This window comes from Psammomys obesus, unplaced genomic scaffold (genome assembly GCF_907164565.1).
Source record: "Psammomys obesus unplaced genomic scaffold, mPsaObe1.curated_primary_1811, whole genome shotgun sequence".
NCBI lineage: Eukaryota > Metazoa > Chordata > Mammalia > Rodentia > Muridae > Psammomys > Psammomys obesus.
The window spans coordinates 32,987,944-33,005,734 of NW_026585797.1; the positions used below are offsets into that span (position 1 = coordinate 32,987,944).

Here is a 17,791-nt window from a genome sequence, read left to right on the forward strand (position 1 = left end):
TGTGGGAAGTTGGTTAAATGATAATTTTATTTGACATTATTTGCCTAGAATTCGGACTAAAACACAAATTGTTTCAAAATGTGAAACATCTACTTTTTTTTCTCCCACATTTTAACTAATCTTAACCCTTATTTCATTTTCAAAAATAACAAAAACCACTTACGAATAAAGCTTGCATATCTAAATGATCGTGTGTTTCTGCTTAAGAGAGTGGACATTAAAAATCATTTTCAAATCTGGAAGCAAAGGTCATCTCTAATCTATTTCATAATCATCATCGTCATCATCCACACTGAGTCTACTGCTGGAAGAGTCTTCCTGTTTTGCTTTCTTCTTGCTCTCTTTGCTTTTCTCGTTCTGGTTTAAGTGATGCTCGCACTGTTTCAGGATCTTCTTGGAGGACATCCAGCTCTCCCCTTGTCGTTCTGCTGGGGCCGCACACTGTCCTCCTTTCACATCCGTGCCCTTGGCCTTCAGGACTTCCCTGACTCGTAGGAGATTGCAGGTACAATTCCAGGGATTTCCATCCAGGTATAGGTGCCTGAGCCGAGGCAGCCCTTCCAGTGCCTTGAGGTCTAAGGCAGAGATCTTGTTGTTCCTCAGGTTGAGGACCTGAAGCTGTTTGAGGTCTCTGAGCTCCCTCTCAGCCATGTCCTGGATGGCATTGCCCTTGAGGTCCAGCCTGGCCAGAGTTTTAGGGAGCCTGCAAAGTTAAGAAACAGCATGAGACAGGAGGCTACAACCATCAACCATCGTTCAAAACCTCCCAGCCAACACTCAGTAGCCACTTCTCTGTACAGTTCCCTCCTTTTACAAGGAAGGAAACAAGCTGTATGTCTTAATGTATGAAATTACAACATGATTTGGTTTTAAACTTTAAAATTTTCTTCTCCCAAAGTTATAAAAAAAAAAAAACTGTTTAGGAATCATCTGTTTAGGTCCCATTTCAGAAACAATGTAGTGATATGTAACAAATTTCAGTAATGCCTGGACTCCCACTAAGAAATAATATGAAAACAAATAAATACTTATTTGCAAGTGTTTGTAACATATTGAATTATAACAACAAAAAGCAAGGACACTAATACCTGGTATTTTAGTAATCATAAAACAATGAGCTATTGTGTGGTTATAAAAATTATCAAAATAAATTAGACTACTAATTCTATTTTTAAAAATATTTTCATGACTCAAAAACCTAGAAGCTATTAAAAACTGATAAATCAATAAACTTAAAAACTTTCATATAGTAAAAGACATATTCAAAGTCAAAAGATGAAAGAAGGTAAGCTTCTGCAGCTATGCTACAGACTGCAATCTCCCTAACACTGGAGTCTTAAAGCTGAGACAAGATGGTTTTAAAACAACACAGAAAACAGACGGCAAAGAGTAAGTCAAAGTTCATGTTTCAAATCACTATCTACGTATTTTAAATGTTGACTTCCCTAGTCAGGGATCACTTTCTAATGTTCTGAAGTGGGTACAGATGTCACACACACAACAAAAAGTTCCTTTCCAGCTAGGAAAAAAAGTCTATACATATTAAAGATAATTCTTCCTTTCCTGTTTATCACTGTGACTAACCATGAATTAGGCAAAGTGGGAGCCATGTGAATGTATGGGAGCAGAAGTTGCTATATTAATTATAAGAAACTTGGTAAGGATAATGAGCAGGACCAGAAAGCCTTCTGGGTTTGTTTGTTTGTTTGTTTGTTTGTTTAAGATGAAGTGCTGAAAGGATTTTAAGATTTTTAAATAGATATGAAAGTTGAATACTGGGGAGCTAGAGAGATGGTTCCACTATGAAGGTACCCACTGCCAAGGCTGGCAACTTGAATTCAATACCCAGGACTCACATGATGGAAGAAGAGAACCAACTCTGGTAAGCTGTTCTGTGCGTGCCACATGAGCCTTGTGCCCCACAAAAACACATGCCCACAGACGTAAACTTATGAGTGGATTATGAATAGTTAAGGGGATAGTTGGATAATTAAGGGGATGGTTGCGTCATTAAGGAGATGGTTGAGTAGTTAAGGGGATGATTGAGTAGTTAGGGGTATGGTTGAGTAGTTAAGGGGATGGTTGCGAAGTTAAGGGGATGGCTGAGTAGTTATCAGGATAGTTGAGTAGTTAAGGGGATGGTTGAGTAGTTAGTGAGATGGTTGAGTAGCTAAAAGCATGGCTGAGTAGTTATCAGGATAGTTAAGTAGTTTATAGGGATGGTTGAGTAGTTATGGAGGTGGTTGAGTAGTTGAGGGGATGGTTGAATAGTTATGGGGGTGGTTGTATGGTTAAGAGAATGATTAACATTTGAAGTAACTTGTATATGGAAGGAAAAATGTTTGCAAAGGGAATATTTGAGTGTGAGTGGTGAGGAGAGAAGATGAGAAAGAGGAAACTAGAAGGAGGGGAAGGAAGAGTTAAAGAAAGAGGAAAGAGGTGGGGAGGATAAGAAAGGACCAGAGAAGAGAGGGGAAAAGAAAGAAAAAAGCAGTTGCCTAGCTGAAAACAGAGAGTAAGATCAAGGCTGATGGACTCACCCACTCACATGGACACAGAAGTTTACACAGAGCCTGCTTAAGCCCTTGGGCCATATAACTGAGAATAATTTGAGACTCCCCAGTAAGTAATTCAAAATAAGTAATTACATTATAGTTTTTCCACAGAAGTACTACTTTGATGCTTTTTAAAACAAAAATTTCTTACCATCTATCCCCCATCAATGTTTCCTCATGTCCTTGCTAGTGGTTACCCATGCCCAGTCACCCAGTTTTGCACACCGCATTCTCAGAAATCAAGAGGTACTTTTTACTGTGTGCCCATATTGTGTTTGTCAGGGTAGATATTATCTGTGTGTATTTTTCCAAGAACAAAATTAATTCCCTATGGATTTGGTTTGCAGGCTGGGGATTCTAAACCACTGTTGGAAATATATGTCCCTAACCCCTAGTTTTATTTTCTGACTGCATAAGCAGCTGATGTGTCCCAGTGTCTTGCGACTGCTTTCTGGTGTCTACAGGAAATGACAGTGCTCACTCACCTCAGAGGTATGTACAACAGCAGATTCTGCTCCAGGGCCAGGTTGGACAGCTGAGAACACCTCTGAAGGGCTCCAGCCTCAAACAAGCTGACTACATTGTTGTCTAGAAACAGATGTTTCAGGTCTCTGAGGTCCTGGAATTCTGGCGCTGTCACTCTCTGAATGAAGTTACTGCTACAGTCGAGCTTCTGTAGCCTTGCTGGTAGCTTGGGAGGCAACATTTGAAGCCGGTTTTGGGACACCTCAAGAACGGTTAAATTGGTAAGCATCTGCACCCCATCAATGGAGAACAGGAAGTTCTCTGACAGGTAAAGATGGGACAGGTTCTCCAAGTGTCTCACATCTCGAAACCTGACCACTTTGAGCTGGTTCCTCTCCAGCTTTAAAGATAGCAAGGATTGGGGTAGATTTGTAGGAATTTTAGTCAGGAGGTTACCACTGAAACTGAGGTACTGCAAAGTCTGCAGAGAAGAGAAGACATTCCCTGGTATAAGATGGAGTTTATTGTTCTCCATGCTCACGTACTTCAGATGGGGAAGGTTCAGTGGTCCAGCTACAGATGCTATGTTGTTACCATCCACCATCAAACTTTGCAGATTGGTGAGTGAGGAGAGCATGCCGGGAGACAGAGCAGAGATCAAGTTGTTCTTAAGTTCCAGGATTTTTAATTTCCCCAGTCCTTCAAAATCTGAACCATGTAGAACACATATTGAGTTATCATTTAATTTTAACACTTCAAGGTTGGCTGGGAGGGCACTGGGGACCCGTCTCAATTTATTTTTCCAAAGTTCTAGGGTCTTTAAGCCACTTAGAGTCTTGAAGGTATCATTTTCCACAGACTCTGTTCCACTGGCCAGCAGAATAAAATCTTCCAGAGCCAACAGTCCAGTAAAGTTAGATAACTGCAAAATAGCAATAATGACAACAGTGATGGTGATGAGAGACAGACAGGAGTGGACAAGAAAAGAGAAAAATAAACTAAGAATCTGTGAAAAAAAAATCACACACATTATCATTTCAATACTAATCATATTTCAGACTGCCCTTCACATTTGTTTTTAAATTACCTTTTAAAATAATAATTTCAAATCAAGTCTAGATAATTTTTAAATATTTTGATAATTTCGTGTATGTTTATCATGTGTTCAGATCATTACCACCTCTACTTTTCCCCTCCAACTCTTCTGGATTTCCCTTCACATCTGCCTCCCAACTTAGGACTTGAGAATCCTGACTAATACAGACTTCATCAGTGTAAGACATTAAAATTACTCTTTCACACACTCTTGGCCAATAGATGATATTGGTCAACTTTTACTACACTTTTTTTCTGACCCAGGAAATTCTTTTCGAGGCAGAAGTGCTCACACATTACACAATTGCATCGTGCCCTAGAGCGTTCTTTTATTGCATTTCAACAGCTGGAAATTAAACAACCTACAAACATTTCACCAACTGTAAAAAAAAAAAAAGTCTCTAAGCCTAAGATTACAAGAGGAAAACATGAAAAGCAAAAAAATCGAATGTCATAGACTCTTCTGTCATTAGGATATTACTCGGGACATTTTGTTATGTCAGCATTTGGAAAATAAGCCTATTTTCTATCCCCGGATTATACTTCACCAGTGAAAAAGATCCCCAAAGACACAAATGTATACGTGTGTCCTGACAGTGCACATTGGCACTGAAGTATATATTGCTGCTGGTGTTTAGAACTTTCTCAACACTTCAACAACCACATTAATTAGTCCACATTAATTATCTCCACAGCAAGTTTTCTTTTCTTTAATTTGCTCAGTATTTACAACTGCCACCCACTTTCTGAAATATTCCCAGCAGCCTCCCAACAACACTTCAAGTTGGCTATCACCAATTTTAGTATCTCGATGAGAAAACTATGTTAGAAAGTGAGAGAAGCTGACCAAGGTCCGCCCTTCCTCAGCTACACCATTTGTATTGTACTTGGCCTCTAAACAATATGTTGTAAAAGAAACTCAAGGTTTGGACACAAATCCACACAGTTTTTTGGGGGATAGGAGGAATGGGTGCTTTATCAACGATCTTGTCCAGGTCTCCCATTTCAGTGGTGAATTTCCCCCAAGTTAAGCATTCTGTTCTATTTCATGCTGCATTCTTAAAAAAAAAAAAAAACAAAAAAAAACTTTTCTGGGTGTTTATCTTTCATATAAAGTCAGAAATAGACACAGCCCTTCACTTCTTGACCTGTAGAATCCCCAAAGAAGAATCTGGTTTCAATGGAACTTCTAAACCTTGATAATTCCTAAGAATCATCTTAGAGCTGGCATGGATCTGGATGGTCAATTCACTTTGGGACTAGACAAGCCATGTTGTCAGAGTCTCAGTTTGCTTTCCTTTCTACTTAAAAAGTTCAGAGAGTGGCCTAGATAACATACAGATGCTGCCGCATTTCTAACCTTATTCTCTTTTTTTTTTCCTTTATTGAACATGGGATATATTTTCTTATCCTTTTTTTTTTCAGAGTCAGCATAGATTAGTTATGATGGTTATTAATTAAAATAGCCAGCATTTTCTTAAAACTGATTGATCATGATTTTTATAATGTATGACCATTGACTCTTCAGAGAGGAAAGCCAAGGCTTACGGAATTTAAATTGACATGGGATAGTGGCACAGGCTTTAATTCCTGCACTTGCAAGGGAGAGGCAGGTGGTTATACAAAGAAACCCCTTCTCATGAAGATGTACATGCGGACAGAGCACTCATCTATATAAAATTTTAAAAAATGAATAAATCTTTAAAAATAAATAAAAAATAAATTATTTTTTTACTTGCTGCTTGGGCAAGCAATTTCAATTTATTTTATTTTTAATTTTTATGTATTTAGTTATTTTTATTTTTTTGAGAAGGGGTTTCTTTGTGTAACCACTATGGCTGTTCTGAATTCACTCTGTAGACCAGTATGGCCTCCATCTGCCTCTGCCTTCCACTGATGTTGAATACTAGGGATGAGTCTGCTGAGTTGACAATGAGAAAAATGAATTATCCAGACTAAATTTCCCCTTTTCATGACCTCAGCAAGATGTACTCACAAAAGTGGAGAGAGATGCAATTGCCCTAGAGCTATTGGCACAGCTGGTAGCTCATTCAGGTTTCTTTTTTTTTTTTTTTTAAGAGGAAGCAAGAGTGTGGTGTGTAGCTGGTGTGTTTCTACTGGCTTTCTCAGAGGCCTTGCTGATGTTTTCAGTCTGGGGCTGGTTGTGGTTCCAATGTCACACACCCAAGGGAGTCATACACACTATCCTTGGACTCTTCATAGGTTGAATATAAGACAAAACTGCCAACCCCACAAAGAAATGACTTCTAACCTATATGAAGCAACCATCAAGTTGTTTCTAAAGCAGTCTTGAAATTTTTTTCTGGTTATGAAAGGAACACTTGGTCTCTATAACCTATCTTAAATCTCTGAGAAAATGTGGAAAGATAATAAAAATAACCTGTAATTTCACTGTTAAGTTACCCTGTTAAAAACCACTATAACTTCTCTTACACACACACAATGTAGAGTAGAATAATTTTAATTTACTACCATAACTATATTCACATTTGACCTCTGCCATAAAGTAAAATATGTTACTTGGGCTTGTAGAAGTTTGAACGATAATAGTGAGGTAAATTTAGCTCTGTTTTGCAGATGTGCACACAAACTGAACTGAATCTGTACTCTCCAAAACAGGAGTGAACTTGGTGGCCTGGCAGAGCCCACATGATACACTGGCATCATTTGTTTCTCCTGTCTTCCACTAAGTACAATCAAGTACTTCACTGTGTCCTGAAAGTAAATATAAAATAGTGAATAGTGATAGAAATAGATGAAGACTACAAAAGAATAAGGATGACTCCTTTCTCATACCACACATAAAAATTTAACTAGATATAGATTGTGGACCTAAATATGAGAGCTAAAACCTTAAACTCTCAGAGGAAATTATAGGCATAATTATTCATAATCTTTGCTGAGGCAAAACATTTTAGATATGAGGCTGGGACTATAAGTGAATCACAAAAAGAGAAGCTAGACTCATTTAAAGCTAAAAAATTCAGTGTGTTAAAAAAAAAAAAGATAAGCCCACAGACTGTGAGACAAAAAAATTGCAAGTGATTTCTCTAGTAAGAGAGCCATTTTAAAATATCTGAAGAATGCTTGCAACTTGATAATTATGATATAAGTAACCTGATTTAAAAATAAGCAAATAATTTGCATTTATACTTCTCCAAAAACAATATACAAATGACCAACAAGCAAATGAAAATAAAAACACAAACGTTTAATGTTATTAGACATTGGGGAAACACAAATCAAAATTGAAATGAAATACTGCCTGAAACACATTAAAATAGCTATAATCAAAAAGAAAAAGACAATGAATATTGGTGAGGTTATGGAAAAGTGAAAGTGTCAAACTTGTTACAGGAATGCAAAATCAGGTATCCATAGTGGAAGATGAGATGACAGTTTTTCAAAATACTACTGGAGTCCCCATTTCATGAAAAAAAAAATTCCTATATAGATACCAAAGAAAAGGACAATCTAGGTCCATGTAAAAAATTCTGTACTGGGGGGCTGACGAGATGGCTCAGGGGTTAAGAGCACTGGCTGCTCATCCAGAGGTCCTAGTTCAATTTCCGGAAACCACATGGTGGCTCACAACCATCTATACTAGGTTCTGAGGCCCTCTTCTGTCATGCTGGCATACATGCAAACATAGTACCCACACATAAATAAATAAAATTTTAAAAACAAAAAAAATAAAATTAGGTTAAAAAAAAACTTCGGTACTGAAATACAAGCATTCATAGTAGCATGGTTCACAATAGACAAAATGAAAAAAACAATACAAATGTCTGATGACTACAGGGTATAACAATCTATCATATATATGTGCATACACACACACAAACACACAAACACAGTAAAACCCAGACAACCTTTAAAAGGAAGGAAATTCTGACATGAACTACATTAGGGATGAACCTTGAAAATATTCTATTAAGTAAAATAAATCAGTCACAGAAGACTCTAAGTATGGGGAGAAAGGCTGAATTCAGTTTGAAGCATGTTGTTTTGAGATCCTTCTTTGTCTCTAAGTAAAGAAGCCTAATGCCAGATGAATAAATCTGAAATGTGGGGGAGCTTTGTATTAAGGATTCAGGTAGAGGAGCCTTCATCACTGAGATACACTGAAGTCACATAAGATCATTGTTTAGTAATTAGGACTTATTGAGAAACCTCAAAAGGGGTGAAAGGGAAGGAGAACAGTAGAGAAAAATAAATGAACAAAAAGACAAAATGGAGAAGTGTGATTATATAGTTTCACAACAGGCAAAAAGAGCACAAATTTCTGGAAAATGGAAGTGTGCAGCCAAGATTTAGAATCTCAGTTGTATGGAATAGGGAGGACAGCAGTGAATTAGGAAATAAACAAGAGGTAAGGGAGCTGAGTCAGGCAGAGTCTGGAAAATCACAGAAGGTGGTAGGGAGAAGAGGAGCAGAAATATGGGGACTTTAGTGTTGTAATAAAAGGAGCAAGTGTGTGGCATAGAATAAAGAGCTACAGAGGAATGGCTACTGCTGATGTGGGGGTGGAGAACACCCAGAGCAAGGTCTGGGGAGAGGTTAGAGGGATGCAGTGTTAGCACACACTGAGCAGGAGTGAAGAAAGAGAGGTTTGTCATGACCTCTCAATAGAATGGAAAAACAGGCTCCTGTTGAGAATGGGGTAGGAGCATTGACTAGGAAACCCAAAACTGCACTGGAGTAGTAGAAGATTATGAGCACTCACGAAACTAAAAGAAGAAAAGGCATTAACAAGATGCAGATGAGGTAGGAGAGCTTGTATTCATGGTGGCTCCAAACCATCTGGCTGTGTGAACCTCTCCAGCAGCACCCACTTGTCTAGGTGTAGCAGAAACAGAGGAGAATTACCATCCGCCTTTAATATTGAGGCCTTTCTAGAAGACAATTAAATGTGAAATATAGAGAGGGGAGGGGCAGAGGAAGAAGGGAGATGGGAAATAAACTCAATATCTGGGAGAACATGGGTAAAGTTAGGGCTCCAAGTCTCCATAAGTTAAAAAGAGAGGCAGCTAAATGGAAAAGAGGTCAAGATTTCCCAAGTGGAGAAGGTCACAGGGTAATGGGAAGTATGAGACATGATTTTCATAGAAACAAGCAACATAACTAAAATGGCTGAGGTAATGTGGAATTGAAGAAAGATACATTTTGAGAACAAAGAGGAATGATACTGGGACAATAGACTAAGCATCTACCTAGCGACTAAAGACACCCAAGAAGATTCAGGACTGAGGATGGTGGGAAAGACCATGAGCTAGCAGGGAAGAGGTCAGACATACAGAGTAAAGTAGGCAAAAGGAAAAGGAAGACTAGTATGGGCCAAAAACATGAACCTCAGAGAAGCAGGAATTTTTATAGGCAAATCTGATGAATAAAATCCCCTTTTCCTAAAGGCAGAAGCAGAATTTTTAGGCTTTTATCCTGAATCTCAAACATGACATTCATAATCCCAAACAGTTAAATTTTATGAACAAGTAATAAACTCCATTAAAATGCTGCTTATATTAGTGTTTAAAATTAAGTCATATAAAATTTGTGTTACTGATAACCCAAGGTTTTACTCAAAGATGGGTTTTTTTGTTTGTTTGCTTGTTTTACATATGGGCACTAGTTCTGTTAAGCCCAAACTAAATAAATGGAATATACATTTTATTTACTGTAGACTATACATTGTATTAAGTGTATACAAGTGAAATATGATCATCACTTGGAGCTTTTTGTTTCCTCAACAGAACAATCTATCTTTCATCAATCTTTCTGATGTGACCTGCCCTTCCAAGAGACAACTAGACAGAGTTAAAGTCATGGAAATGGCAGTGCCACTGCTCCATAAGCCTAAAGGGGTGACAAAATGACTCATTTAGTAACAGAATTTGATGAGTCATCAGTTGACAACAAAGTGGCAGAATAGGACTATTACCAGACTCTGCAGGCAGCTTAGCTCGCAGAACAAATATTTAAGTGTCTCACATTTACCCAGCTGTCTTGTTTAAATGGTAAGACCCGACAGGCAAGGTCAGACTTGCTCTCTGGTATTAGGTGCTATTAGAGTAGAAGGGGAAGGCAAACAGATGAGGCTGATCGTGCACGTCGAGCCTCGATAGTAATACCATGCCATTTAGGGAACATAAACTAGGGGAAAAGTTTGTTAAACTTGAGTGAAGAAATTAACCAAATGAAGCTGCATGGCTGCCTCTATTGGGAGGTCAGATAGCTTAACCTAAAGCCTCTCATAGAGGAGTTAGCTCTCTAGTTCTCAAAGAGCTAGTTTCTTATCTCAGGCCTTGATCATCTGAGAAGATGCACTTAATACTGAAGAAAGAAACAGAACGTGATAGATGTTTCTGTCTAGAGGAGGACATATCTAATGCAACCTTCTCACTTCATCAAGGATACAAAAAATGAGACACAGATGTTTGCTAGTAGTTTGTCTAAGATGGTCATGTATCTAGCTAGAGAGAACCCTAATCCTCCCTTGCCTTCCCAAACACCAAAGATCAAAAGTAAAATTTCTCTTAACTTTTGAAAGTCAGACAAATTGGTAGTACTGTTTCCAGAGTCACAATTCAAGCCACATCATGAGAACTGCACCGGACTTGACAAAATTAAATCCAACGTATCTCCATCTGGGTTCTCCCAAAGCCCTGGTACCTGGCTGGCTGTGGATTTGTATGAATGAGTCCGATCTGCCATTTCATTTACATAGTCTTATGACATTCTTTTCTGCTACCTATGGGGCAAAATAAAACCTTTTCCTTTGAAAGGACTTGTTCTCCAGGACAATGTTCTTTTTAAGAAAGAGCCCATTCTTCATGTGTACTTTGTCACAGCTTGATTTTTAAATTGTTGCATAAAAAACAAAATAAAATTCTGACTCTCAGGACAGAGTGTTATGTGGCTAGTTCCCTAAAAAGAAATATCTAGAGGCATAGAACATCTCACTAATGTCCAACAAATAGGTAGCACAACAGCTTAACTTGAGATATAGCACCTTACAATTAGGATTATTCAAGTTAAAAATCCTCATACTCATCCCACACCCTGCTCCAAGAATTAAATCATTGCAACTTCAATGGGGAAAGGACACTGTTACCTGAAGGTGCTGGATTCTGCTGTGACTAATGTAGAGTCTCTTGGTGGTGGAAGGGATGCCCAGCGGTACCTCCATGAGCCTGTAGCATTGTACAGACTGCATAGAATCACAACTGCATCGTCCTGGACAGTTAGCACTGAGGCCATTGCTAAGAGAGAGCCAAAAAAGAAAAGCACAGAGCAGGTGCATCTTTCAAAACAGAGGTTTGCAGGTAGCAACCAACTGTTTAGGTGACACCTTACTCTTTATACTAGGAACTCTGATAACAGAATCTTATGAATGTGTACTCTGTCCGTGTGAGAAGACAAGGGGGAGAAAAACCTCCGTTTGCTCCATTTGTCTGGGTTAGCAATCATTACAAAGAAAAAGGGCGTAAACATTGATAAGCTGCCTTAATATCTCTAGGTGAACAAAACCCTATGTTATTTATGACTTGCAAGTCTAAACTGCAAACACTTCTATTATCTGTAGTTTCCTCGTTTTGTTAAATGTGACACTAAGGAATTAGTGGAAAAAGACAAAGAGCTGTTTTATAGTGGGCCATAAAACCTTTGCATTTTCTATGACCCTATATTAAAACCATTTTTTCAGGACCTAAGCAAGCAGGTGTTCTCCTCTCACATTAATTATTAAGGGGAAACAGGCAGGTTCTCTACTTGTTACTGTTTCAGTGACGTTTTATTGCTAGATGAAACAATGGGTTGCAATGTGAAATATTTAGAGCCACAGATAAGGAGCTTGGTTTATCTATCTCTTAATTCACCTAAATACAATGTTTTGAGAAAAACTCTTTCTCACTTCAAAATATTAACTATATTAAAAACAAAACACCAAGTAAGCCTATTATCTGTTTCTTCTTGTAGTAATGGCAAGAGGGTCTTTATTTTCTTCACAGGGATTTGCTGATTGTGGGATCTTGTAAAGGTGTAGATGGACAGGGTCATTTATTCAGTGTGGTTCTCTGCTGTGGCTTTTTGTCCTGCACTGGGCACTGCATTGCTGAAGCCTTTGCAAGTGTTGAACTGAGATCTGGACTCTGTCATGCTGCTGAGCCTCAGCAAGTGCTCCAAAGCAACACTTCACTGCAAAAAGCTTCTCCAGAGACCCTCAGCCCTCTACATACCAGTGCCATTTGCAAGCATTGTCTTTGACCTTATAACCAACTGATTTGACTTCCAGAGTCCTGCTACTATGTGTCTTCCTGATGTTTTTTTCTTATTTTCTTGTGTTATTTTATTTTATCAGAGACAAAGAGTGGTGAAAGGTTTCTTTTTTATCAATGTTTTGCTTTTAAATACCTTGTTGCTTTTGTCTAATAATAATTATTTTTTAAGTTTTCAAAATTTCCCAATATCAAAGTGTATCACTGACTTAAAAAAAATGGAAGAAAAATTTAAAAGGGCAGTTGAGATGGCTCTGTGGGTAAAGGCACTTGCCTACAACCCTAATGATATGAGTTCAATTCCTGATACCTATAGTTGAGAAGCAACTTTCAAAAGCTGTCCGCTGACCTCCCCATGCCTGCCTCTCCTCTGTCCCCTCTCTCTCACACACACCAAAATGTGATAAAAATTTTAAGAAAGATAGCAAGGAGGGGGACACATCAGCTTTATTCCTATCTCAAAGTTAAACATTACTTTTCTAGCCCCTTTCTATGCTTAGGCTTTGGAAAGACAAGAGAAATTGTCACTAGACTTGTTATGTGTGTCTGTACATTGCTAAACAGATGACATAAAATTACTTTCATGTTTTTTAGTATCTAATCTGGAGGTTAAGAACTCCTTTGATTATTTATTGTGCGAGGGAGTAACCATAGCCCTGGCAGTGCAGAGTACCATAATTCCAACTCATGAGACTGAGGCAGGGGGATTGTGAGTTCTAGGCAAGTCTGTTCTATTTAGGAAGACCCTGTCCAAAAAGAAAAAAAAAGAAAGAAAAAAAAAAGAATGAAAAGAAAAGAAAAACAGAAATAGCCACAGGAAATGCCCCACTGTTCGGCTTCTTTCTACTGACATCTGGAGCTTCTACTCGCTGACCAAGGGCTAGCCACATATGGTTCAGGTTTCTTGTCCCTGAACTTGAGTCTCCTAAGATGAAGGATAAGGCATATGGTTCCTCATATCAGAGAGTTCAGAACACTTCTGATGTTTTTACCTGGTTTTCTGGAGGAAAGAAATGCCAATAGAGGAATACAATATATTGCTCAAGCACAGAAACACAATATTCTCCCAACAGCTCTATTCCATATGCATCGAAAATCTGGATTTAATCTTTCAGCACAGAAAACAACAGTCTCAAGGAATTGTCTTTGCGTTTGAACTGGGCTTGGATTAGATTTTTAGTTCAGCTTCTCCAAACCCAGTTTCTTCCTGACTTCTTTTATTACTGTCTCTCTCCACTGAAAGGTTTTTGATGTTGTTTTTCAGAAACTGTTTATTTTACTATCCACTTTCTTTCCATTTTGCGTATTTGCAGAAGACCTCACAAACAATCTGTGGTTGTGCCAACTCATTCAGTGGCCTGAGCAGTGAGAGTTACAGATCAGTCCCCAGTAGCTGCCTTGACACTCCCTCAGGTCTTCAGGGTGTAGACACAGTTGTCACTTAGAACCTTAGAGCAGTCCTCCACCTCAGGCAGAGCCCGATTGCATTCAGAAGCTGACACAGACCCTACACTATGACCTTTCTCCTTGGTCATGGCCTTCTCAGCAGACCCTTTGTTTTCTTTCTTATCTCCTTCGTTCAGGCATGACCTCTCTCACGTATGCTTACCAGAGATGGTGCTGCGCATGCACAGAACTTCCCAAGCCATCATCCATGGCACCAAAGCGGCTGGGGGAACATGGCTGTATGAAATGGCCATGTTCCCTTTGCGGAGGAGAATCTGTGTACAAAAGATGCCTCTGTGAGGGGTTGCCAGTCAGTCCCTGGGACCTGTAGCAGCTAGAAGACACACCTCCTGGAAAGTTGCTCGAATGAGGTCAGTGAAGGTCCTAAGAATGAAGCTACCAGCAATAGGAATGTCTCCAGTGGCATTCAATAAATCTTGCAGGCCAGTGTTCCTAAAAGACATGACCCTGACATAAGAGTTCTCATTGGCAACAATGGTTTGATTTTCCAACCGCAGCTTCTCCTGGGTCTTATTCAGACTTCTGATGTTGACACCATTACTTCTTCTTTCGTAGAGGCGACTATTCTGTGTGGAAATCAAGGAAGGTGCCACCTAAGTGGGTTCCTGCTGCAAGGAGTTCCTCTCCTTTTATTTGCAGTATTTCAAGAGCTCCAGGCACGGTTTGAAAGTTTTCCTTAAGTTATGACCAGAATCAAGAACAATAACATATGGACCCTTCCTGAAACACAACTTGCAAAGTGAAACATTTCTGATTGTCATGAAACTGTCGGGGAAGGGACAGTGTCATTGGCCTCTAGTGGGAAACAGGCAGAGATACTCCTGCTAAACACCCTACAGGAACAGGGTGTCACCCATAGGAAGGAATGTTTACAGTTCAAAATGTCAGTAGTGCAATTGTTTAAAAGAAGAAAAACTGCAGGAAAAGCGAATGGATATTGACCTTTCCTGATTTATCACAATCAAGGATCAAACATAATTGGTCCGTACTCTGAAATTACATATTGGGAGCCATTACCACAAAAGGCATCATGAAGAACTCTGCAGAAGTCGCATTTAAATGAGTGCTCCTATTGTGTTAAAGGGAGGAGTTAACTCCTGTTTTGATATTCGGATGAATTTTAATGGCTGTCAACGGATGTCCGCATCAGAAGAAAACTTAGAGATAATATTCTTAATAATCTCTTCTCTATTATCTACCAAAAACTGAAGTCCAGAAAAGAAACTGACTTACCTAAATAGGACCGGATCTGGCACTTGGAGTATCAGCTCGTGTTCTGACTACAAACTGACTAACTAAATGGTAAACAGAAAGTTTTTCAAAAATAGAAACATGGATTTCTTAGATTAAAAAAATACTTTAAGGGTTTTAAAAAAGTGTACACAATTCTTTCAAAATTGTTTATTCTGGAGCATGTTGAACAAAGGTGTTAAAATAAAACAAAAACCATATACACTTCATTTTTTGTTTTGCTTTCTCTTATAAAATGAAGATAGCTGGGGACAGCAGTACACACTTGCATTCAAGAGGCTCAGGCAGAAGAATAGTGAGTTCAAGACCATCCTGGACTACAAAAGAAATCTCAAAAATAGTTCTGTCAAGCATTCTTGTAAGCCCAGCATGGTGGCCATGCCTTTAATCCCACACAGTGAGGCAGAGGAAAGAAGATTGCTGTGAGTTCAAGGCCAGCCTGCTCTACAAAGTGAGTCCAGGACAGTCAAGGATATACAGAGGAATCCTGTCTCAAAACAAACAAAAAAGCATTCTTGCATTCTAAATTTGAAGTACAAAGGAAAGAATATGTTAAAGGGTATTGAGAATGCACCTCTTGGGGGAGGCTGCTTATAGAATTAATCTATTAGAAACATAAATGAAGGAGGTAAATGAGGGGGAGTTTGTGTTTGATCTGTGAAAACTGACAATCTGAGAAGCAAACAATGACTTGACAGTGAATAAAGAGAAGAATCAATGACCGGTAAATGCTGATAGCCACTGATAAAGAGTGGTTTTAGATAATGACCCATGGGAGAGAGTAAATGAAGAGTATGGAGCAGGTCACAGTGGAAAAGAACTTAAAAGTTAGTCTTAACAGTGCAAAGGAATACAAATGTAGTAATGGGAACTGAAAACTTTTTGTCATGCTTTAACTCTGGGTACACCATACAAAATATACCACCTGAGAGAGACCCTTTAATTGTGGAACAGAAAAAAAATATCATTTTTAAAGCCTAAATTATACTGGACTTAAAAAATAAGATAAAATATTGCTAAATATTTGGAAATGTGCTAAATATTGCTAAATATGTTGGAAAAATTACTTGAAATTTAAAGACTAATGTTTTTTAAACAATATGTCTAACCCATTAGACAGTATAAAATCTATTTAGCTATGCCCTGCTGCATTTATCAAAGGTATGTTTGAAAAGCAACTGCTTTTAGAATTTCCTAGGTAAATAGTGGACTGTCTTAACCACCAACATTATCCAGTTACAGCATTCCTCCCCTAGCAGAAAGAGTTTTGTTTTTTGTTTGTTTGTTTAATTTGCATGTGTGTGTGCACGCACATACAAGTACACATGCATGTACACAGCCATGTATATAGAGAGGCTAGAAGGTGACCTTAAGTGTCTTCTTTTGTCTTTCTCCAACTTAGTTTTTGAAGAAAGTTCTCTCATTGAAACTGGACTTCATTGGTTCAGTTAGATGGGCTGACCAGCAAGGCCCCAGAACCCTCCTGGCTCTGCTTCTAAGTACTGAGGAACAGATGCACACCACCACGTCTGGCTTTTTTAATGAAGGTACTAAGGGTCCCAACTCAGGCCTTCATTGTTGAACAGCAAACACTTTATTTGCTGAGCCATCTCCCAGGCCAGCATGTTATACATTAGGGCTTACATTCTAAGGTGTTTCATATGATTACTGCAAAGAGCCTTGGTAGATATTTGTAGAAACCTAAATGGGAACGAAGTTCATAACTTCGTGTGAGAAAAAGAAGAAGGAGGAGGAGGAGGAGGAGGAGGAGGAGGAGGAGGAGGAGGAGGAAAGCAGGGTGGCTGAGCTAATCTTAAATCACTCTATTATAATTCTTGTATTTTTAGAAGAAGACAAGTTTCCCCATTTCTATTAAAAGAAACAAACAGAGGAAGGATGAGGCTAAATAAATCACCCAGAAATACTCAAATTTGCTTCTTTTGCATGACTTTCTCAAAATTATAAATCATAGCAATTTTATGTTACAAATGCAGTGATTGTAAAATAAGTACAATATTCCAAGACTTCCGCACATTGCTAAAATAAACAGCAATAGACTTTCCTTGCATTTCTTTATTCATCACACAGCTGTTTATAACTATCAAGAGTACTTAATCTCTTTTCCTATTCCTGCCAGGGTTATAGAAAATTAACGGAAACAAGTATGAAGTATTAAGCCTGGAACAGAGTAGAGCTTAAAACTCATAATCTCACAATCCTGTCCAAGGCCAGTTTTCTATTGACCTTCCAGTGCCATGACAGCTGGTGGTGCTCTAGAAGAATCTACATCATTAACTAACTGCACATCTACCATCTAGGTACGAAAGGACACACCAGCATCTTCCCTCTTTTTTCTAGTCTCCTCAGTCTTCACCCTGTCTTTAGTGGTGAGACTCAATAAGAACAAAATAAGATTGCCAAGATGTGTGTGGTGACCCATGTCTGAATCCCGCAGTCATGAGGCAGAGACAAGACAACTGCTAGAAGTTTTAGGCCACCCTGGTGTATCCACGCCAGTCAGAGAGACATAGCAAAATCCTGTCTCCAAACAACAATGACAAAAGAAAACCAGACTGCTTTTGTCATATCATGATGTTTTAAATCACACAAGCATGATTTATGAGTTATTGGAAGTATCTTCCAATCCAACTGAAAATAGAAATA

General features: G+C 38.6%; 1 protein-coding gene across 1 annotated transcript; it reads right to left on the minus strand.

The window, feature by feature from the left end:
- Positions 1-255: 255 nt before the first annotated feature.
- LOC129670656 (nephrocan) lies at positions 256-11,436 on the minus strand. The gene is made up of 3 exons (XM_055599225.1): positions 11,248-11,436; positions 3,041-3,942; positions 256-703 (listed from the first exon to the last, which is right to left on the minus strand). Exons 1-3 carry the CDS (start codon positions 11,434-11,436, stop codon positions 256-258), a joined length of 1,539 nt encoding a protein of 512 aa, XP_055455200.1.
- Between the last annotated feature and the right edge of the window lie 6,355 nt (positions 11,437-17,791).

Coding starts and splice junctions, on each gene's coding strand:
- LOC129670656 (XM_055599225.1), bottom strand. CDS start 11,436: ATGCACCTGCTCTGTGCTTTTCTTTTTTGGCTCTCTCTTAGCAATGGC. Junction 3,943..11,247: donor GCAGAATCCAGCACCTTCAG/GTAACAGTGTCC, acceptor GCTATTTTGCAG/TTATCTAACTTTACTGGACT. Junction 704..3,040: donor CTGTTGTACATACCTCTGAG/GTGAGTGAGCAC, acceptor TTAACTTTGCAG/GCTCCCTAAAACTCTGGCCA.